This window comes from Vicugna pacos, chromosome 14 (genome assembly GCF_048564905.1).
Source record: "Vicugna pacos chromosome 14, VicPac4, whole genome shotgun sequence".
Lineage (NCBI taxonomy): Eukaryota > Metazoa > Chordata > Mammalia > Artiodactyla > Camelidae > Vicugna > Vicugna pacos.
This window is the reverse complement of record NC_133000.1, coordinates 59,732,687-59,755,647: the sequence shown is the minus strand read 5'-3', so window position 1 is coordinate 59,755,647 and position 22,961 is coordinate 59,732,687. Positions and strand designations below refer to the sequence as shown.

Here is a 22,961-nt window from a genome sequence, read left to right as displayed (position 1 = left end):
GTTCCATCCACTAAGGATCCGTTTCCAGGGAGGGGTCTGAAGCAAGTGGAGAAGCACACAGCAATGCGCCGTCAGTGTTCCCCTGACGTTCATCTGCAATTACAGCCAATCAGTGTGGAGGAAGTTACTGAGCAATCCGCTGCTGTTTGCTTTTAATTGGTAAACTATCTTCCAAAAATAACATCTTCGGGCTTCACAACACCCTACTCATAGAGCAATTAAAGAATGAATGTCTTTACTGTACGGGAGGACCTCTATGAATAATGAATAGGGCTCTATTTTTCCTGGGAAACAAACATGTACGTTCCGGCATGTTCGTGGTAATGAACAGCATTGTGAGTGTGCATAGCATAGAAAGATATTACATCGGCCCTGACTTCAACCTTAATTTCAGCAGATAACCGATTTTAAAACCGTAGAGAGAATCAAACATCCGTATTCGAAACTTGTAACATGCTGCCTGGCTTCTGTGTTGCTTTTACAAGTTTTAAATGATGATTTAGTACGAAAACTGAAGAGATGAAGGATCACGTTACGGTCTTGAAGGGGCAAGACTGGCTTACACACATTTGAGGGAAAACGAAAAGAACATTTGAACATGGTATTCAAGAAGCTTGACTTCCACCTTTATTTTAAACTTCATGAAAATAGAATTGAGCCATGACTCTCCTGGGTACACATGAAAAGTTACGCTGTGCACAGTGTGCCCAAATTTAGATATTTGTGCAAGAGATATTTCAACAGAATAACTAATGAAAAGGAAGATCTAAGATTGTAAAACGATGATGACCTTGCCATGTGTTTGAAACTATTTGGCTTCTCCTTTAAAAAGATCATGAAAGGACTTAATGTATTTTGTAAATTGCTTCCATAATGATTTCACTTACAAAGAATATAATTTGCTAGTCTATTTTCATAATGAATGAGAGCTTAATGAATCACACATACTTCCCCATTCAACAGAAATATGGGGCATCACAGCATTGAATTGAAATATTCATTATGAGAAGTCTTTGGACTTTGGCTATAAGATTTCCAAAGTTCTTTCTTCCTTTCTTTTTTTGGGGGGTCGGGGTAGGGTAAAGCATGTTTCTGTTCACATTGGCTTAAAGGATTAGTTAACCATCATGCAAAGTTACTGTTCATTGCAATTGGTAGGCGCTCACACGGAAAATTTTATATTTGTGTAATGGTTATGAATTTTCACAGGCCACAAACTCAAGTGTAAGGAATGGAACTTCCTTTATTTTCCTTTAATGGAACTTAATTTCTATTTTAAGTCTCTCTTCTAGTCAGCAGCAGAAAATTTAATCTTGCCAATTTAAGGTAAATTTAGTCGCAGAAGAACTTTCTCAGACATATTTCCCTCCCCAGAGAGGGTTCTTTTTTTTTTTTTTTTTTTCACGTGGAGATGGTAAGACATTCAGACATTGGTAAAAAAACATATCATCTAGTTGTTGGTCATTGTCATCTTCTAAGATGGCATTCTCTGAATTAGAAATAGACCTTTCTCCGGTCTTTGACCACATGGTCCGCACTGCGTGGTACACTATGCTGTCCTAGAATCCTGCCCATCCACCAGTGTGTGTGCGAACTACCAGTAGTGATCGCTTTCTTTCTCTCAACTAATCTCTGCCCCCTTGTTGATTGCACAAGGAATGTGGGGTTGCCCTCCTGCACCTCTCTGTGGTTCCCACACCCCACCCCTGCATTCTCTGTGTATAGGTTTCACTGCTCCCATCCCATTGCGGTATAAGGAATGTCACAGAGATTACAGATGACAGTGTCTCCAGATAGGAGAGTCAGAATACACATCTCCACCCCCTGGGGGTCCTAATCCTATCGGAGTCCAGCCGACAGAGAGGACACAGGGAAACGCCAACATCCACTAGCTTCCTCCGAAAGCCAAATAGTTGCAAACACATTGCAAGGTCATTATCATTTTACAATCTTAGATCTTCCTTTTCATTAGTTATTTTGTGAAATATCTCTTGCACAAATGGAATGTCAATGAAGGTTAGCTTTCTCTCTTCCCCCTCAGCCAGCGTTTTCACTTAGACTGGAATGAGAAAATGGCACTTGCTTCATGTATCTTGCATTCTTTCTGATTTATTGCTTGTGGCCTGTACAACAGAGCTTGCGTCTTTCATAACGTAGGCTCAGAACTCAAAAGCACCACTTTCTCTTTCAGAACACTTCCAGCTCTTACAAATCAAAGCCGTGCCTGGCAAGACTGCGGTCTCTGCGTGAAGTTTGAGAGACTTCTTTGAAATTTAAAAATTTTGAAGAAAGGGATAGCTTATGTGTATCAAGTTTTAAACAACTTTTAAAATACCTTCCTACAAACCCTTCATCTACCCCTTTATACAAACGTGAGTCCTACAGGCATTGAATGATGGCATCACTCGCACGGTGACACTTAACAAAGTCAGATCCCACGCTTTCAGCAGCTGGAAGTCCAGCCAATCCGAGACCCTCAAGACACTGGTGAGATAAGTAGAGCTAGGTAGGAAAATCATACGGCACATTTCCCTACCCGAGATTAAAACTGTGTTCATCTTCTTGTGGTTTTCTGCTCTAGGGAGATGTGCACGAGAGTTTGATCACACAAGGAATATAAATCACTCTGAGTCACTAAAGATAGTTTCTTTCCATCCCTCCCTCCAGCTTCTGGGGAGCGGGAGCACCCAGGGCTCAAGAAGGTACTTAGGGAACCTGCTTTCAGGAGATACAGAGGAATTAAATCAGTCCTTTGAATATCTGGGGTGCTAAAACACAAAATGGCAGTCCTGGGGACTGAGTGGGCACACACACGTGTTTTGTTGGCCTTTACACAATTGGAAATAGCGTCAATACTTAATACTGGGAGATAGCACAAAAGAAATTTAAATTTGGTGCTTTTTCTGAACATTCCAAAGTTGTGGCAGAGTGAAGCCAACATTTAGCTAGAGCTGCGGCGAGTAAGGCAACCTCTTTTAGGCAAGGTCTGCAACTTGGGTTTGGCTACCATCCCTCTCCCCTTCCTGCCTCTGCTTGTCCACTTGACACCCTGACTTTTCCTGGCTACCCTTTCTTCTTCTAGGTTGGGACCCCTGATGATCCCAGAAAGGAGATGCAACTTTCAGACTCCAGAAAGTTGAAAGAAGGAGGGTGGGTAGAACACGGTGAGGTAGACAGTGGATGGAGACTGCGAATCACGGAAGATCCAGGACAGCTGCCACTGCTGCCTTCAGCATGTCTCCTTGGGCCGGCACAAGAGGGGCCCTCACCGCTAGTTTCTGCGTGAGTTGCAGATGGGTTTGTCAGCTCCTGCATGTCAGTTCCAGGCCACCTCAGCCAGGAGTACCTTTGCCAGCAGCATGCCCCAACACGGCCTCTGCCAGGACGGCTGTTGTCAGGCCCTTGAGTTGTAGTCAGTCACTAGCTGCAGGCACAGACTGAGGCTCTTGGCTCTCCCAGAAGGGAACAAATGGGAACAAATCTCCAGTAAAACATAACCAGCCCAGTCACGGTCCCTGAATGGTCCTACAGGTGCAAGTACGTGAGCAACTTGAAGCTTCTGGTCAATCTATGTCTGTGTTTGTGTGTGTTTGTGTGTGTGTGTGTGTGTGTGTGCCTGTGTGCATACGTGCACACGTGGACAAGCAAGAGAGGACGGGCATGAGTTTGGAGAGCACCCCAAACAGGAGAAAGGGGGGGCGGGGCTGATGTGTGTCCAGGTCCAAGCTTGAGGCACCCTGCCAGAGGGAAATGCCAGCCCTGATCATCCCAAGGTCTAGAGGGAAACTCAGAAAATTTTGTAAAAGACACTCCAAAGCCTTGGGGGCCCTGCCTGCAATGTGGGAGAGAGAACAGGGAGGGGCTCTGCTTGCCCAAGTTTATGGGCATCCCTGCCTGTGACTAACATGTGTCCATTGGCCTCAGGTCCTGAGAATGTTATGGCAGTCTTCCTCATTCTGTCCCTTAAACTCCATAATTTCTCACTGCTTGGATTTCTCTAATAAACTATCCATTCAGCTATTGATCCAACACCTCATTTATTGATATGTATATCACATATTGTGCTAGCAATGTGTTGTAAAATTGTGAAAAAAACAGGCAGTCTCTACCCTCAGGAACCTCCAGTCTAGTGCCCTGTTGAGCTGAGGTTCTTTAGAGCTTAATTAAGAAATAGTAATAATTGAATAAGAAGTAAAAATGCTATAGTAGAAGGCCTCAGGAAGAACAAACCAGTACAGAGACCATGCCTTAATTTTTTTAATCTCGTGAAAACTGAAAAAGTTAGGTTTTACTTTTATTTCTTTAAGGAATCCCACTTCAATCCAACTAATTTGTATAATATATTTTAATGTAAATATATATCACATTATGATTCATGTCTTTTGCATCATCAATTGGCAATCAAAGCAGGGGGCTGGCTGTACTTACAATGGGGACCTTGGTACGCTTTAATTAAAGGACCTGTGGCTCAGAAAACCCAGAGCTTTTGGTTTTGTTTGTTAAATACGATTATTCTAGCCTCTAAAAAAAGTCTTACCTATAACTGGCACTCAGTCAGGACTTGAGAAATTAATAAACCTAAGAACACATAAAATGATCAGTTGAATGGGTTTAGCTTGACCTCTGTTAACACTCACCATCTGCTTCATGTACGCCCAAATTCTACCAAGACTAAGGTAATTTTGAACCTATTGAATATTTTCCAGAACATTTTGGAGAAAACTTTTGTGTCTCCATAAATGAATTCAGTATCTTAACTGTTCACAAGTGGCAGAATAAACATTCATCTTTTGATTATTGCCTTGCAAGAGAATCTAAAGTCATCAGTTTCCTATGATTTAAAGTATATTAATTCTGATTGCAAAGCAATGATATCATAATCTTTAAAGAAAATAAAATTTAAATTAGAATAATAAATATTTTAGATTTTCAGGATAGTGTTATGGGTCAGGAGAGCCTTAATTTTGCAAATGGATCATGTGCTATTAGAATTCATATTCAAGGAATATGGTAAGTTTGTTGGAAAATGGTAAAGATACGCGCAATGGACCCAGACTTGCATATGCCTTGTATACAAAAGAGGTGGTGATCGGCTCTTCAAAGCAGTTTAAAACCCCAACCCTACTCTACCATTAGCATCAGGCAAACACAAAGATATTGCATCCAATCAGGGCATCCTTCCTTATCCTCCGCTTGTTAAACTAATCAACAGTTCATTTCTTCCCAAAGACCTGTATCAAGACTAGCACTGTCCTAAGTTATGAGGATTTAAATATAAATAAAGATATGCTTCGTCCTTTCCAAGAGCTTATGGTTTAGCTTTCCACAGGAAGAGGGAGGCAAAGCACACATTTATTGAGTAACTAGAATCTTCCTGCCACTTTATATATTCTTTCATCGGAATAAAAACCCTGTGAAGTAGACATAAGTCAAACTTGGAATTGCTCTTACCGCTGCACCACGCTGCAAGAGTCACGACTCGTATTTTCAGTGTCAGGAATGCCAGCTTGGGTCTAGCAAACCTTTATCTTTAGTCTAGTTTATCTTTTGACTATTTTCATGGTTAGAATCATTGTAGAAGTCTAAGGATCCAGAAGATTGGTCTGGACTGTGGTAAATTTATATGTTTATGAACATAAACAACTAACACAAATAATATATTTATGTATGCGTAGTGTGTTCTGATTTCTTGCTCTTATTTAGTTTTCATTGGAAATCCATCCTGTAGACCTAGGGCTTCTGCATTTTGAAGTAATTACGCAAAAACTAGAAACTGTACAACTGTATCAGTCTATTAATATCTCCATTAGAAATATTTGGAAAAGAAATTACCCATGTCTTCAGTGAGTTATAGGAAGTATCAATAACAAGGAACATGTGTAATTGAATCCTGTTATCATAGTCATTATATATTCACTTTTATTTCTTATTATAGTTATATACCAGTGGTTTGGCAACATCAGTGAAATTACAAACTATGTTATAGTGGCGACTAAGAGTATTTGAAATAAAATGTCCATAGTGAAATTATTTGATTCCTGCTAAACCATTAAATCAGGCTGGCAAATAGCTTTTCTGTTATGTGCTAAGTCAGAGTCATTTCAGGAGAACTCTGAGGTCATTGCCAGCCTCAGAGAAAAAAGGTGCATTGCTCGATTAGTAATGTCTGTCATGCAGTGGGTTAGGTGAGTGGTGGAATTCATACTATTTATTTGCCCTCCATGATCTGGATGGCTAGTTAAATAATCCCACAAATTTTCTTTTCTAATGTAGAGTCAGTTTATCTACTAAGACAGAACAAACCGATTAACACATCTCTCTGCCGGTTGCCGAAATGGAAATGCATTTTCTTATCACAAAGAGTAGGAGAGAGAATCAATGGGATGGGAGATTTCAATGATAACAATTATTTTAATAAAATGTGCTCTGCATTTCAAAGTCACATCCTAAATTCCTGATTGAAGAGCTAAGAAATAAAGAATTGCTATAACTCTACATTTTCAGCATGCTCTCCTTGTCTTTTTTTTTTTTTATCAGACTTTGCTAAAATCAGGGAGGGGAAAACTGTTCATATTTTAAGAATCAGCAGTATCATAAACCATTTCTCCTGACTTAACATCTTTATAATACAAAATCTACTATAATAAATTCATCGCTAGGTTGTGTTTTTATTACTACAATCTCCCCCATGAGTTCTCAGTTAAAAATATTCTGGGGGAGGCAGAAAAATGTCATTTGTGTCAAAGAGAACATAATTCTCCCCCTGCTGAAAAAAAGGCATACAGTGGTGATAGTTGCCTATTTTTTTTAAAGATTGATATATAAGCTTACATATTTATGACAAATTAAAGAAATAGATGGGAGTGTATTATACTATCAAGTTATTATTGGAGAAGTAACCACCATAAATTGTGAAGTGTCTAGTATCCACCCCAAGCTTCTATGAGGAAAAAAAATGCCCAAATCTCTAAAACAAAGGTTTTAAAAAAAAGAATGTTACTGAATTCATAATCTTGCTATCTATTCATGACAGATTGTCATCTTTTTCTTTTATGAAACAAGACTGTACTGATTTGATTCCAAAACCTACTGATTTGTATTGTGCTACTTTTAAAATTTGGATACATATATTCTGAATTTTAAAAAATTTTGCTGTGTAACTATGCTCATTGTGTCTAACCTACCCTGAGCTATATAGTGAAGCCCCTTGGAAGTTATTTGATGGCAGATTCTCACGTAGGCATTTAAATGAGACACAAGTTATCTGGTGCATCCACTGATACCCAGATTTGACTTACTAAATGAAAGCTGCTTGTATATTTACTTCGGGCTAAGGCAATAATCCAAGATGAAAAACCGCTGTCTCAGCTCTGAGCTTGAGCTGGCAAATCACCAAGAGTAAAAATGACTTACTCTCTTCATTCTAAAGATTCTCAGGTCCTATTTCTGGAATCACTTTTGTGTTGACATTTCTTCTGCATCCGCATCAACACTGCCTCATCCCCAGACTGCACCATTTTCCCCCATATGTAGTACCCTTGATTCTAATGGCTCTTAACTTCTTGTCACTCTCCATTGAACCAACAGAATCTCTCTATATTATCCAACAACTATAACATTATTTACTACTTTAAAACAGTGATATCAATGTTGCTTCGAAATCTGACTTCAGTGAACCTCTCCAGTGTTATTTTTCTTAACTGAAAACTCACATTCCAACAATACTGGATTTTCAATATTCCCTGGATGCTTGGCACTCTTTTGTGACATGTCTTATTCAACTTTATCGTCTGCCATCTTTTGCTTGGTGTTTTAATGTAGTCTCATCACCTTTGTTATCTTTTTCCCCTGGGTCAGTGTTTTGCCTTCTTTTTGATCTCTGTTGGGGAAAACTGTGAAAGACTTGAAAATGAGAAACAGAAGATTTCTGGGTGGATTTTCAAGGTAATGTTGGCATTTTCTAGCTGGGGCTTTGGAGGCATCTCATAGAAGGGCAACTCTGAGTATCTTTCACTAGATTATTTTACAACTCTGTGCATTGGAGAAAGTTTTTTGTAGTTCAAATGATTACTGCCCATAGAAATACAAATAAAGTTTGTTCAGAAGAGATACAATTGTTTTCCCCCTTGTAGACAAGAGGATTTCAAACTTAATGTTACACTGTCCTACGGGTTATTATGCCATTTTGTGTTTACTGCGAAATTCATTTCAGCATTGTAGATGAGATAGATAGATAAATTTGGGTTTTGAGGGGGGTGTGTGTGTGTATGTGTGTGTGTGTGTGGTACAATAATTTATTCCATACTGGTGACAACAATGATTAGAAAATTGATCTTAAGGTGTGACTTTTTGATGATTTCTGTCATATGGGTGATAGACCTATATTCTCTGACAAATGAGAAAAGACAGGGAACTTGGTGTGTGCGGCTTTACTGTTCGTGGTTATCTTTTTTCAATTTGTGTGCTCAAATCAATTAAGAAATTTCTGCAAACTGATAATGAGATCAACTCTTAAAGATAGGAATCAGTGAATGAGATTCTGTGTTTCTGTGTTTCCTCTTGACTTTCGCCAACAATTACAAAACTGAACCTACTCTCTGTGTGTCCACGTACTCAGGTGTCTGTGTGCCTCTAATTGAGAAAGGCCTTAACCTCCCTGTGTGACTACATAATGTTTCCCAGTGTCTGGAGGGTTTTAATAAATGAGGTTGTAATGCCTCCTAAAAGAGCTCTCTTTTGGTTGCTTGTCTAGTGGACACTCTGGGCTTATGGAATCAGGCGACTCAGCTATTTTACAACTCCTTAAGTAGTTGAAAATTGACCGTAATACAAATTATTCTTGTCTAGTGAAATGTAACTGAGTTTTCCCAGTAAAGATACAACTGATAACTGCCAAGTAGAAAGATATATTCCAAAGATTATGGTTGATTTCCCCAGTTTTGCACCTGTGAGCAGTCATTCCAACATTCTTAAATATGTCTCCATACCTAGCTACATCAACACCAAATCTGTTGCTCAAGTTCGCCTTTTCACCGACTTTAACATCTTGCTGGCACTATTAATTAATGAACTAAACACAATCTTTGACATCTGTTCATTTTATATTGAATAGAGTAATGGTTTCAACTTTAAAAAAATTACACATTAGCAGCTCCTTCTGTACTTTGTTCATACTTAGGCATTGCAGAATAATTTCACTATTTCCCCACCTCTAAACTATAAGCATCTTAAGGGGACAAACTGTATATTCATAGGTCCTAACAAAATATCTGTTTTCTAGTAGGTAGTAGGTACAAAAATACATATTTTATATTATCATAGAAAAACTACAGGGTCTGTGAAGGAATTTGGTGAAGAAAATCATGTCAGGTGATAAGAGGATGACTAAACTTTTATAAAACCTGTTACTTTTTGGTCGTGGGTTGACTCAAAGAGTTGGTATTTATCAATTCTATTAATCAAGATTTATGCAAAAATGATCAGTTGAAATGTTAAACACCTGAACACACTTCCACTCCCATCCCACCAACAAATTTCATTATGGAGAGTTTGAAAAGATGATATCTTCTTTTATCATAAAAATTAAAATACCATATAAACATGATTCTCTATGTAAAATGTCAACTTCTCTCACTCTTCAAGTCTGACTTACTACTTAGTCAATTAATTTTAATTCCTTATATTTTTTAAAGTCTGAAAAACAACTATATAATAATTAAAATGACAAATTTGCTTTCTACCTTGTGTCCTGAATTCATTTGAATTTACACATTAATATTTAACCTTCTAAGGTGACTTTTCTCACAAATACTACACACTGATGATTATTTTTTATTTCTCAAAAATGTGCCGAGAACTACATTTCTAACTTTATGATAAAATTGTATTTCTATATACTTGTCATTTCTCTCAAACTTAGTCCTACAGTACTTTCATAGTGTTACATTTGTTTTATGTTATATACCTATCTAGTTGCTCAAAATTGAATGCTTCCTATGAGTTTTGGGCAATTACGAACAAAAATACCCCTGGTAGCAAATTCTTTGAGTTAAGAGAAAGAAGACTGAAAAAACTGCTTATCTACATAAACGCTCATTTATTACTTAGTGTTAAAAGTCCATTATGAAAAACACATTAAATTCAACTCATAATGATAAAGTTTTATCTAAGAACATCTAAGCAAATCAATATTTTAAATGACTAAGCATAATCCAGCTCTGGCAATTTTAAGCATGATAATTGAACTTTCTAAATATTTATAGACTCTAAGAAGAAAACCATTCCAGCTACAGATTTCTTGGGGGAAAAGGTTCGTGTATCTCAAAAGCACGAAGAAAGTCAAGCAAGTCATTCATCAGATCAAAGGTTTTTAAATCAACTCATTTGGAGACTTTTGATAACTTTTTCTTATTGGACAGAATATTAATTTTAAAATAAGGTACTAACTCACTGCAATAGTGAAACAAAGAGAAAGTAAGCTGTACTCCTATTTTGAGAATACACAAAATGATCAGAATTACAAAAAATCAGAATGGTATTACAGAATCATTTTCAGTAGATGTCAATTTCTGAAAAAATAAGAGACACTGAAAATTAATGGAATTTAATATTTAAATTAAATGATAAAATGTTGGTTTGTATGCACTTACAGTGCCACATTTTATAAATTTCACTGTTTTTGTCATCACCTTTTTAAATAATAAGAAAAAAAATCTTAAATATTTACCCATACAGTTACCAGTTCCAGTGCTCTTTATTCCTGGGCTAGATCCGTGTTTCCATTTGGTGTCATCTTCCTCTCTCTGTGCAGCTCTCTCCTCTCTGGCATCTTCCCTGCAAACTCGCCTTGCCGTGGTCTCCTCGGGGCCTCTCCTCTTTCAAGCAGGGAGTCAGAACGCTCGGCCTAGGTCGCCTCTCCTCGTGCTGCTGCCTGGAAGCTCTCCGAAGGCAGGAAGCCGAGACAGTCACAAGACTCACCTCTCTCTTCACTCCCTGAGATCCCTCTCCTTCGTTATCTGACGTAAAATGTCTTGAAAATCATTATTCCATATATTGACATCCGTTTGTTTGTTTGTTTCAGTTGTTTCAAGGTGAAGGTAAATTTGGTCCCTGTTCCCCTGTCTTGGTAGGAAGAAGAAATCCTTGTCAACAACTTTTAAAAAATCCACTTTCACTGCTTCTGAGTCTAACATGAAAGTGGTACATTTTACACATCCTCCCACATGGTAAATACCAGGGTTGAGCAAAAATAGGGGAAAATCCTTTATCAGACCGTGGTCTATGAACTCTACCCCGCCGTATATCTTAGCTGGGTTCTGCAGTAGCAGACGCCGTGATAAGGATCCAGGTGAAAGTCATATTTATTAGAATGCATTCCCAGAAACAGCCTTCGTAGCCCGTATGGTCCCGGCCTCAACTGCTCAGCTCTGTGAAAGCAGCCCCAGACAATAGGTAAATGAGTGAGTTTGTGTTCAAATAAAACCAAATTTACCAACACAGGCAGTGGGCCAGATTTGGCCTTTGGACCATAATTTGTGCAACCCTGATCCAAAAAAGGTCTAGGGAGAGTCAGAGGAAACTTCCTAGAGGAACGCTGTTAAAGCTGGTTCCCAAACGTGGGTCTGAGTGGTCCGATAAAGAGAAAGGAGGCCCAGAATAAAGGGGCTTCAAAGTGAAAGGGAGAGCATGTTGAAAGATGGAAAGATGTTCAGTGTGACTGTAGCTTGCATTTTTTTTAAATTAAGGTTTTTTTGTTTTGTTTTGTGTTTTAGAGCAGTTTTAGGTTCACAGCAAAATTGAGGGAAGGTACAGAGATTTCCCATACATCCCCTGCCCCCATGCATGCATGGCCTTCCATGTTTTCAGCGTCCCTCACCAGAGTGGTACCTTTGTGACAACTGAAGAATCTACACTGACACATCATAATCACCCCAAGTTCATTGTTTACACTATGGTTCACTTATAGTTTTATGCATTCTGTGGGTTTGGACAAGTGTATAATGACATATATCCATCATTATGGTTTCATATAGAGTATTTTTATTACTCTAAAATCCTCTGTGCTCTAGTCATTTTTTCCCCCTTTGCAATCCCTGGCAACTACTAATCTTTTTACTGTCTCAATAGTTTTGCCTTTTCCAGAGTATCATATAGTTGGACTCATATAGCATGTAAACTTTTCATTTTGGTTTTACTTAGTAACATGCACTTAAGTTTCCTCTGTGTCTTTTCATGGCTTGATAGCTCATTTCTATTTGGCCCTAAGTAATATCCCATTGTCTGGATGGACCACAGTTTATTTATCATTCACCTGCTGAAGGACATCTTGGTTGCTTCCAAGTTTCGGCAATTATAAACAAAACTGCTATAAACATCTATATGCAGATTTTTGTGTGGACCTAAGTTTTCAGCTCCTTCAGATAAATAACAAGGAGGGGGATTGCTGGATTAAATAGTGAGAGCATGTTTCCTTTTGTTAGAAACTTCCAAACTGTGTTCCAAAGTGACTGTACCATTTTGCATTCCCACCAGGAATGAACAAAAGTTTCTTTTGCTCCATATCCTTACCAGCATTTGGTGTTGTCAGTGTTCTGAATTTTGGCTATTCTGATAGGTCTATAGTGGTATCATTGTTTCAAGCTGCATTTACCTGATAATATATGCTGTGTAGCATCTTTTCATATGCTTGTTTGTGTATTTTCTTTGGTGAGGTGTCAGTTAAGATCTTTGGCTTATTTTTAAAATTGGGTTGTTTGTTTTCCAATTGTTGAGTGTTAATAGTCCCTTGTATATTTTAGATAACAGTCCTTTATTGGATGTAGCTTTTGCAAATATTTTCTCCCTCCTGTAGCTTGTTTTCTCATTCTCTTGACATTGTCTTTCCCAGAGCAGAAGCTTTTAATTTTAATGAAGTCCAGCTTATCAATTATTATTTTTTTGTGTGCAGATCATGACTTTGGTGTCATGTCTAAAAAGTCATTACCATATCCAAGGACATCTAGGGTTTCTCCTGTTTTATCGTCTAGGAGTTTTATAGTTTTGGGTTTTATACTTAAGTCTTTGGTCCACTTTAAGTTAATTTTTGTGTAGGGTAAAAAGCTTGTGTCTAGATTCAGTTTTTTGTATGTGACTGTCCAGTTGCTCCAGCACCGTTTGTTGAAAAGACTCTTTACTCCACTGTACTGCCTTTGCTCCTCTGTCAAAGATCAGTTGAGTCTAATTATGAGAGTCCATTTCTAGGGTCTCAACTCAAGTTCCATTGACCTATTTGTCTATGTAGCTTAGAACTTTCAAGGTATGTGGAGCATTGGTTATTCATCCATCCATCTACCATCTGAAACCTATTGTCATGTTTAGGGAATTTCCCACTTTGTGCCTTAGTAGGAAGCAAAACTCTCCCCTAAATGGGCTGAAAATGGTAGATATTTTTATCCTCAGTCTTTCTTCCAACTAAAGCACAGCTATAAACCTAATCTCCACTAGCCAGGGACATCCAGGTCAGATTACAGCTCGTAAGCCAATGAGGAAAAAGGGAAGGAGAAGAATCAGGCTCTATCTCAACATTCTTCCCCTTACCACCAACCCAACCCCCCCCCCAATATCTTTTATGCACACGTGTCCAGTGTGGACTTAGAAGTGGCTGCAGTTTTGAGACATTGAGACTTAAGTGGAACCAGAACAGTTCAAGATCTGGTGCATGTTGGTGGTGGCAGGAATTTCTATGTCAGGCCAATCCTGCAATGAGATTTTGGGCATTATTCCTCAAAACTGAGGCTCATGACTTGTTCTCCAATTCACCAACAGTTCTAGATGCTCTGTGTCCTTTTAATAAACTCCTCTCCTGTGTCTTCAACTAGAGTCAGTTTCTGTTGTCTGCAACAAGGAAAACTGACTTATTAAGGGAGATTCTAACAGAGAGAGCAAGTGAGTGTGCTAGGAACCAGCCCAGGAGGACTCCTTAAACTATGTTAACGTATTTTGAATTTATTATTAGTGTTGTGAAAAGTCACTGAAAGGTATCAAGGAAGATAATGATATAAGCAGATTTGCAATTTAGAAAGCTCTCACCCTGTAAGCTCCCAGATGACAGGGATTTTTTTCCTGCAGTTTACTTATCTCTGCTCAGTGCTTAAACTAGTACCAAACACACAGTAGGCAAAAAAAAAAAAAGTTTCTGAATGAATGATGGATCTTTTCACAAATGATCGGAGGAAGGGGTTTAAGTTTGAAGGAGGTTGCAGTAAATCAAGTGACAATGGTGACCTGGACTGAATTAGAGCCCTTGAAGTTTCAGTGAAATACATGGACTCAAAAGACGATACGTAGGAGGCAGAATCCGAGTAATGTGCATAGAAATTACACATGAATATTTTAAAATGCAAATATTCTATAAAATGAAGTTAAACTTAACAATGGCATCGATTTCAATCATTAAATGTAATACGAATGGGGAGGGAATGCAGGGAAGCGTGTGTTGCAAAGCCTTTTCCCATCCCCCACACAAGAGCACCAGTCACACAGATGCAGCCGTGTCAAGGGCTGATGCAGGGACTGAATGTAACATCCAATGCCAAGAAGGTGAACGAACCAATGGTGTAAATAATCATTTAGTACCAAAGAGATCAACATAATATCAAGTGCAGTTGTTTCAACTGTTTAAATATTCTATTCTTTCCTGCATCATTTGGGTTACCCAGGCTGTCACTTTTTTAATAAGCCTAACAGTGGATTCAGTTAAGAAGATGAAGAGGATTTAACAGATAAAACCAGACTGGCGTTCCACACTCCTTTCTCCTGAGCCCTCAGAGATGATTTAATAAGAAGGAGACAGAATATTAACATTTCTGAATTTTTTGTTTGGTTGGATGACCTTGGTGAAAAGCAAGTAGGCAAATTTAGGAATTAGTTTAATTGACTGTTATTACGATTCTGCTTTTTCACTGGAATGAGGCACTGGTCATTCAAGTTGATTCACTAATTGAGCAGGACGACAAGCTAGGGAGGGCAAAAGTCGCCACTGGAGTTCAGAAATTCCCCCCACGGCCTCCTGAAAAATTGCACATGTTAATGTGGAACGTCACGTAACATCCTCAAAATAGTACTCAACAATATAGAAAATCAGGTTATCAGTGAACTACTCGCGGAATATTTTTCCTGCAAGAGTAGGCAGCGTTGGTATTCTGATTTAAAAAAAAAAAATCCTACACTTTAGAACTCAAACAAACTACTTTGATAAAAATTAAGTCAATAAAATTCTGGGATCCAATGGGAAATACATGTTGTCTAGGTCACTAGGTCCAGTGGAAACTTATTTATTTGTGAGTGAGGCATGGGTTCGTAGCCTTCCTTGCTAGCCAATAAATTTGGTCACCTCTTTAACATCCTCATGCTGTGGTTTCAGGTTTGGGGAAAAAAATCAAACAATAAGCTAGCTATGTATTATGACCAGTCAGCAACCTCTGGCCTAATATATGTATTTCGCAGGCAGGACTTTTGGGATCTAATCTGATGGCTCCAGAGAACTGACTTCGACCCTCTTCCAAACTATCCATGCAAGTACACTAAGAACATCTTTAAGAGAAAGTCTCAACTTTACAGTGATGTTAACTTAACACACTTACCAGCCTGTTTCTGTGGAGATCGGCTCACGAGGGAAAGCAAAAAGGAAAAGAGAAAATTCTGCCTTGGGAAGGAATGGAGACCGAAAGACAGAGAGGTGTGAAGACTCTCACCGCCTGATTTCATCAGCTCTTTCCAGATTCTGTCAGGGTCATTGTGATTTATTTAATGAAGGTCAGTGAGAGAATGCACTAAATGCCTTAATTTGAGAAATAAAGCAGGGAACCTGTGTGTACCACTATAATAAAACAACAAGCTGAAATGGGAGAATTTCACACAGCCAATAATTTTGTCGACATGTCACTGACTAATAAGCTTTGTTTTTACTGAAATGACGGATCGTTTGTGCCTCAGCCACAGCAGATGCAAAGCCCTAACATCATTAACATGTTTTGTCCCTGCAGCTAGCACAGCGCTTTGCAATGAAAAGAGCTGAATAAATCTTGCCCAATGAATGAAGACTTTTATACGTGGCCTTCCCAGCATCATGGTCCACAAATTCATTGTCTCTTACCTAAGCTCTGCCTTCGGTTCTGTCTACAAACCTTGTGAGTTTTCTCCACCTCCTTGTCTTGTTTATTCCTCAGTGGCTGTTCCAAGCCTGCACCATTCTCCTGACCCCACCCATAAACCTCTCATCCATACAGTCTCTTTCAAGTTAATTCCCATCTCATGTAAATTTACCCCTGCCCACCCCCACCTTTAATTCCGTCCCTCTAGGCTGAGAAGTCAGGTGTTCTCTCCCTGTTCAAGTCATTCATCTCCGAGCGCCATTCTCTCTCTTCTATTGGGCTACACAGTCTTCCGCACACGCTCATGTATCTCCAGTCCCTTTTCTCGACCATTTCCTTCTAAGCCTGTGAAGAAGTTTGCTCCCCCAAAACACTAAATTCCCCTTTACCCTGTAGGTACTTCTCAGCTCACTGCGCTTTACCTTCCTCCTCTGTCCAAGGACCACCACGTCCATGCTCAGGATTTCATCTGCCTGTTTCAGGCTGAATGGCTCTAACTTTAAATTTCCAGGTCAGATTGCTCCCTTTATACGTCCAATTGCCTGCTTGTCACCTCACCCACGGTTTCATTCGTTCTTTCATTCACAAGTACTGGTTGCCTATCTGTCTACTTTGTGCCAGGAGTGGCTTAATGAAAGGAATGGAAGTTACTTGAAAATGGATATGGTCCCTGCCCTCACGAAGCTTTACAGCTGAACAGCCCTGTAATGCAAGCATCACGGAAAGAAACGACAGTATGACACGTGCAGGGAAGCTGAAGTGGGTACACCTCAAATGGAGCATCTGCACGCACTAAGTTTGCTTCTTGTCTAGCGTAATTTCGCAGTTGGTGCTCTGACAATTCTTCCAAGAAGATTTACAGGTGTTAAAACATGTCCTCTGTCTGAAGGGGCAGTTTGTTTTCAAAGGCATCAGGATGAGAAATGCTTTCTAAATACCTAGTGGCCCTCTTTCCTTAAACTTTTCACCAGAGTAAATACATGCCCGTCATCAGAGCGGAGATCGGAGTCTGGGTGGGACTTAGTCACCAGCGCCCAGCATCTGAGGGGCTGGCACAGAACTGACTGTGGCCTGAGTTTCATGCCTGGAGACTGTGATTAAAGCCAGTTTGCAGAAGCCTCCCCTTCAGAATTATTTCCCCCATGGACCTTCCTAATATCTCCACCTTTCCATCACATTGTCTGGATTGAGGGTTGAATGCCTTCTAGCCTCTTGCCAAATATATAAAATAGACTAATAATATCTACCTCATGGGAGTGTTATAAGGAAGAAATTTGACACCACAGTAAAGCTTTAAACTATTGGCTTTTCTTATTATTAATATTACCTTGGCAAAGTCCTTGGAAAAACATATGTAAACACTCAACACATAATAGATCATTAATGGCTCTCTTCATAATATTTCTTTACTTTATCACTTTCCAGATCATCGTACTTCAATTATTACCCATGAGAGAGGTTTCTATTATTGCCTTTGAGGGATATTATCCATGAGAAAAATAAAACCCATTATAACAAGTTAGAATGTTTGGCATGTCCATCAACAGAAGAAAGTGAATATAAATTATGATAACTCATTGTTACAACGCCTATAATGTTCTTATCAACACTCTGGTGTTAAATTGTTACATATGTTTGTGGAAATCAGATCACATTCTTGGTGGGTAATTAACCAATGAACTACCATAACTCAAGCTCCACATTCTAAAAATTTCTAAATAAGGCTTTGGGCATCCCAGATCTATGACAGAAAGATCATTCATTAGAATAAGGGATGTTAGGAATAACTTTTGTGTATGAAATAACTCTTGGTGATGATCTATGACTCCACAGAAAGTGTAAATGGACTAGCAAGAAGGGCGTCAGTCTCAAGGTCAGGTGACAGCGGGCTTACAAACTGGCATAAGGAGCTGCAATTCAAGAGCGCGGGAAGACTGTTCAGTAATGTAAACCGTGGCAAGCTGAGTAATGGTCCTCCCACAGATGTCCACATCCCAACCCCCGGAACTTTCCTTAGATGTTACCTTATAAGGCGATAGGCTATGTTGTCTTAAAGGCAAAAGAAACTTCGCAGAGGTAATTAAGCCAAGTCTCTCGAGATGGGGAGATTGCCCTGGACTCTCCAGGTACGCCGGGTATAATTCCAACAGTTCTTCTAAGAGGGAGGCGGGAGACATCAGAGTCAGGGGAGAGGTGAGGTTATGACAGAAGCGGAGTTTAGAAAATCGTGCTTTGAAGATAGAGGAAGGGGCCACAGGCTGAGGTGGATGGCCGGCTGCTAGAAGCTGAAAAAGGTAAGTGCGTGTTCTCCCCTTCCAGGCTGCTGATAGAAGGAACCTGTCCCAGACACCTTGGTTTTAACTCTTGAAGCTTTCTTCTTAAAAACGCCTGACCTTCAGCACTGCGAGGGAGCACATTTGTGTTGTTTGAAGTCAGTACATTTGTGGTTATAGCAGGAATAAGAATCGAATACATAAACTCGCGCTGCTCTCTGAACAACGTGAGGCCTTTAATTGGCCTCACCTGTTCCCAAACCCAAATTGATCTTAAAGTTGAGTAAAACCATGTGAACTTGATTATGCCCACAGCAAGCTGGGCATGACCAGCAGGGAAAATGTGAAAAAGATCAGGGGCTATCAGTAGATCACCCCATTTTTTCCTATACTCTTTGTGATTCAGAGCATATACATCTACCTTGCTCGGAAAGGGGTGTTTGAGGCCATGCGTGCAGCATGAGCCCTGAAAACCAACGTTTTATTGTTCACAATTTGGCCTTGGTCAGCTTCCTCGAACCGTGAAGACTGCGTGAGAAACCTGTGAGCGACTGTGCATCTGTGAAGGGTGAGGGAAAGACGTTCTCGTCCAAATGTACCTAATTTTAATGCCTAGTATAATTGCGGGGTGTGTTTTTTTAACAGCCAGCAGGTGACCAGAAAATGAAACCATTAAGAGTAACAAAGCTTCTCGTACTTTAAAAGAACGAGTTGTCCAGTGTCGAGACATCCTGCCTCATGTAGTGACTGTAAATCCCCACGGAGTGAAGGTGAAGATACCGGAAAAAAATCTTTGTGTTTAGACAGCTCGCTTTTGCTGGTTTCACTGCAGGGAGTCTGTGTTCCTCTTTGGAAACCAGAGTTTGGCTTTTGGCCTAAATGGCCACGTTAGGTCAGAACCCCTCTTCAGGCACTAGCGGGTTTGTGGAGTTAATGAAGGCTGTGTGTGGACGATGGGAAAGGAGTGTGTTTACTAGTGCTGTGCTAGAGGCCCCCGTGAAGGAATGGAAACATTAGCTTTAAGGAAGACTGGTGCTGGTGTGTGATTCCAAGTGTTCCATAAAGAATACACACCCGATTCCGTTTCTTATGGTGAGGTCATCTGGGTGTCCTGACTGACCCTCCCTCTGAGAACAACTGGAAATGCCTGGTGGAAATATACAGAATTATACAGAAATGAAAATACACAGAAATGTCATTTTAAATTAGTTAATGAGCTGGCACATGAGTAAGGTCTATTCAGAGGCCATGAACTGAGTGAAAAACACAGAGAGGAGAGCAGAGGACTGATGCTGGCTTTTGTCTTAAGGGCATTTGCTGAACCAGAAACCTTGAACTTTGACTTCTTTCCTTCCCCAGATAAGATAAGTGAGGTACATAGCCCAGGGCCAGCCCAAGGTGAGTACCTGGTGGGGCAATTCACACATAAATCTGGGACCACAAAAAGCTACACATATGTCGTGAGGGTCAAGTAGAAATACCACCCCTGAGCTAGGAAAACATCAAATATTGAAATCAGGCAAAGAATATAGTAAGTGTTTGAATATGTTTAAAGCAAAAGCTATGTGGATAGTCATTGTATCATTCTTAGAGCCTTTCTGATGTTTGCAATTTTTCAAACAGAAAGGGGAAACAAACTAGGACTAGGAGTACTTCCTCAATACAAGAAAGGCTAAACACAAAAACGTACAGCAAACGTCTTACTTAATAGCAAAATGTTAAAACATTTGCCCAAGGCACCAGTGTCCAGTATCAACACTTCTATTTAAAAATGTATGGCAATCTTATAGTCAGGCATAAAAAGGAGTAAAGGGTATAGGCCAGGAAAAAAGAAATAAAATTCTCGTTATTTAGATAGTATGATTGTCTACAAAGATTACTCAAATACTTAAAAATAATGAGAATTTAATAAATCTGCTAGATATGAAACCAGTGTGCAAAAATAAGTAGAATTCTTATAATGCAATAGAAAATGTGTTTTTAAATGAAGATACAAATTACAATAGCATCAAAAATACAAAGGGGCCAGAAATACGTCAAACCAAATTTGAACAAGGGACATTTTTAGGGAAAGTTGTAAACCTTAATGGGAGGCCATTAAAGAAAACCTATGTAAATGGACAGACATGGAACATTTTTGGATTGGATTATTAACATTACAAAGATGTTGATATTTCCCAAAATTCACCTACAAATTCACTGCAATTCCAATAAGAATCCCAATAGACTTCTTCGTGGAACTTGAAAACATGATTCCAAAATTAACATGGAAGAATATAAGGGCAAGAATACCCTGAAAAAAGAAGAACAAAGTAGAGGGATTGGCTAGCGAGATATAAGAATTATCATGTAGCTGTAGTAATAAATTGTCCAGCAAAGGAATACACAAACTGCTGAGTGGAATTGTCAGTTTCAGAAACAGATTTAGCCAGACCTTGAAACTTGACCTATGACTGAGCTGGGGTTATAGAATGAATGTAAAAGACTTCTCAACAGATGATTCCTGGACAAATGATCATATAAAAGGGAAAAAAAATGAAATTGGATCCTACTTCACAGCATAAACCAAAATAATAAAACTCTAAGAAAATAATATATTTACAACTTGTGGGTTGAATCTAAGTTAAGGGCTTATGAGTGTTCATAAGATAGTCTTTATAAACCTTCAAGTTATAAATATATTGGGTATAAAGAAGGATTTTTTAAAACTAACTCAGAAAAGAAAAAGCATGAACAATAAAAAAATAGGTTTAAAAATAGTAATTTAAGTTGAGAACTTTTGTTCATCAAAAGACTAAGAATTTGGTGAAAGAAAAGTCATAATAAGGCAAATATGTGTGTAATTCATGTAAATGACAAAATATCAGTACCCAGCACAAATAACAACTCCTACAAGCAAAAAAGAAAACTTAACAGAGCATGAGGTAAAAGGCTTAAACAATTCTTCACGTAAGAGAAAACCCAAATGGTCGATAACATACGAACAATTTGTTTAATCTTATTAGTAACTAGAGGAATGCAAATGAAAAGCCACAATAAAATGCTAACATACTTACCGGAGTGGCAAAATTAAAAACATTGGATAATATTAAGCATTGATGAGGATGTGGAGCAAGTGCACCCATGCACAGGTGGTAGAATGGAAAACTGGCAAAATCATTTTGGAAAACAGTCTGACGCTGTCTAGTTAATTTAAGATGCACGTATTTAGCGACTGAGCAATTTCATTCCTATCTCAGAGAAGCTCTTTTCCAGGACACGTGCACAAGAGTGTTTACTGCAGCGCTGTTTGAAATAGCAAAATGCTGGAAACAACCCAAATATCCATTCACGTTAGAATAGATAAATAAATGGTATGTTCATCTGATGAAATGCTAGATCGTTGAAAATGAATGAATTACAACTTGAAGCAAAAACTTAATTGATTCTCAGGTACATAATGCGGCAGAAAAATACATTAAGTATGTTTGTACTTATATGAAGCTCTAAACCATGAATGAGTAAATAATAGATAGTTTAGAGATACCAACTCTGTAGTGAAGTAAAGGTGTGAAGGAGAGGAAATGTGTAATTTCGGTGCATTCCAAATATTGGTTACCTCTGAGGGGTGTGGCAATTAAACGGGTTGCCTTGGAATTCACAGGGCTTCAAAGGCTGTGGTGACTTTCTGTTAATTAAATTGGATCATGGGCACCCAGAGATTTGTGTTGTTTGTTTGCCTTATGCATATTTAATAAAGATTATTTTGTATCTGTTCGATATTTAATTTAATGATTTACAAAAAAAAAACCGATACAGAAAAGAGTTCATTTGGAGGAATTTTTTGATATATCTACTCACTTTCTAAGGATTATTTTATAAACTGTTAGATGTTTTCAAAAATATAGACTGTATTTTAAAAAGCCAATGTTTTTATAAAGAGCGCTGTTCTGAAAAACTTTCCCAAATACCTGTTTCTCTCAGTGGTTTTCTTTTAGAGACACATCTAGACTGTGTCTGCTTAATTTCTACCAAATTTACTTGGGAGAATTATTTCATTTATTGACTCAATTGTTATTGAATTCTGTGCAGAGCATCCTCATACGTGGGGTACCCTTGGCCAGGAGACTCGATCTGTATTCTCTGTAGCCCTCGCCCTTTCCTTGCATAACTACTTACAGCTCATCTAGCAGAGGTCAGTCATTCATTATGCGGTTACTTCCTCTGGAACTTACTCTAACCCCACACCATGCAGAAGGGGCGATAAAAATGTTGTTGACTAAATGAATACGTAATATGTGAAGGAACAACGAATAAGACTAATGCACTTCTCTCAAGGAACCTGTAGTCTAGTGGGAAGTAAATGGCATTGCCCTTCAGCATAAAGGATAAAACAGGGTAAGTTTAAGAAAAAGCACAACACAGAGTTGCATAATGTTATTTGTAAATTACATCTCCACTTAAAAAAACAGTAAAGGATGAAATCTGGTGATTGTTGTTGGTACTGGAAATAATTTTAACTAACATTAAGGATTGGGTCTCTTTAAAAGACAATGTTTTATTTTTTTAAAGGAATATA

The 22,961-nt window shown here is 38.8% G+C and overlaps 1 protein-coding gene across 1 annotated transcript in view; it reads right to left on the bottom strand.

Annotated features, from left to right (window-relative positions):
• The window catches only part of GPC6 (glypican 6), a 1,040,045-nt gene that overhangs the window by 1,001,946 nt on the left and 15,138 nt on the right, over window positions 1-22,961 (bottom strand). The window contains exon 2 of the mRNA XM_072976448.1: window positions 10,727-11,121. Within this exon, the coding sequence (XP_072832549.1) occupies window positions 10,727-10,730 (4 nt within the window). The 5' untranslated portion in view covers window positions 10,731-11,121. The remainder of the gene's footprint in view (window positions 1-10,726; window positions 11,122-22,961) is intronic.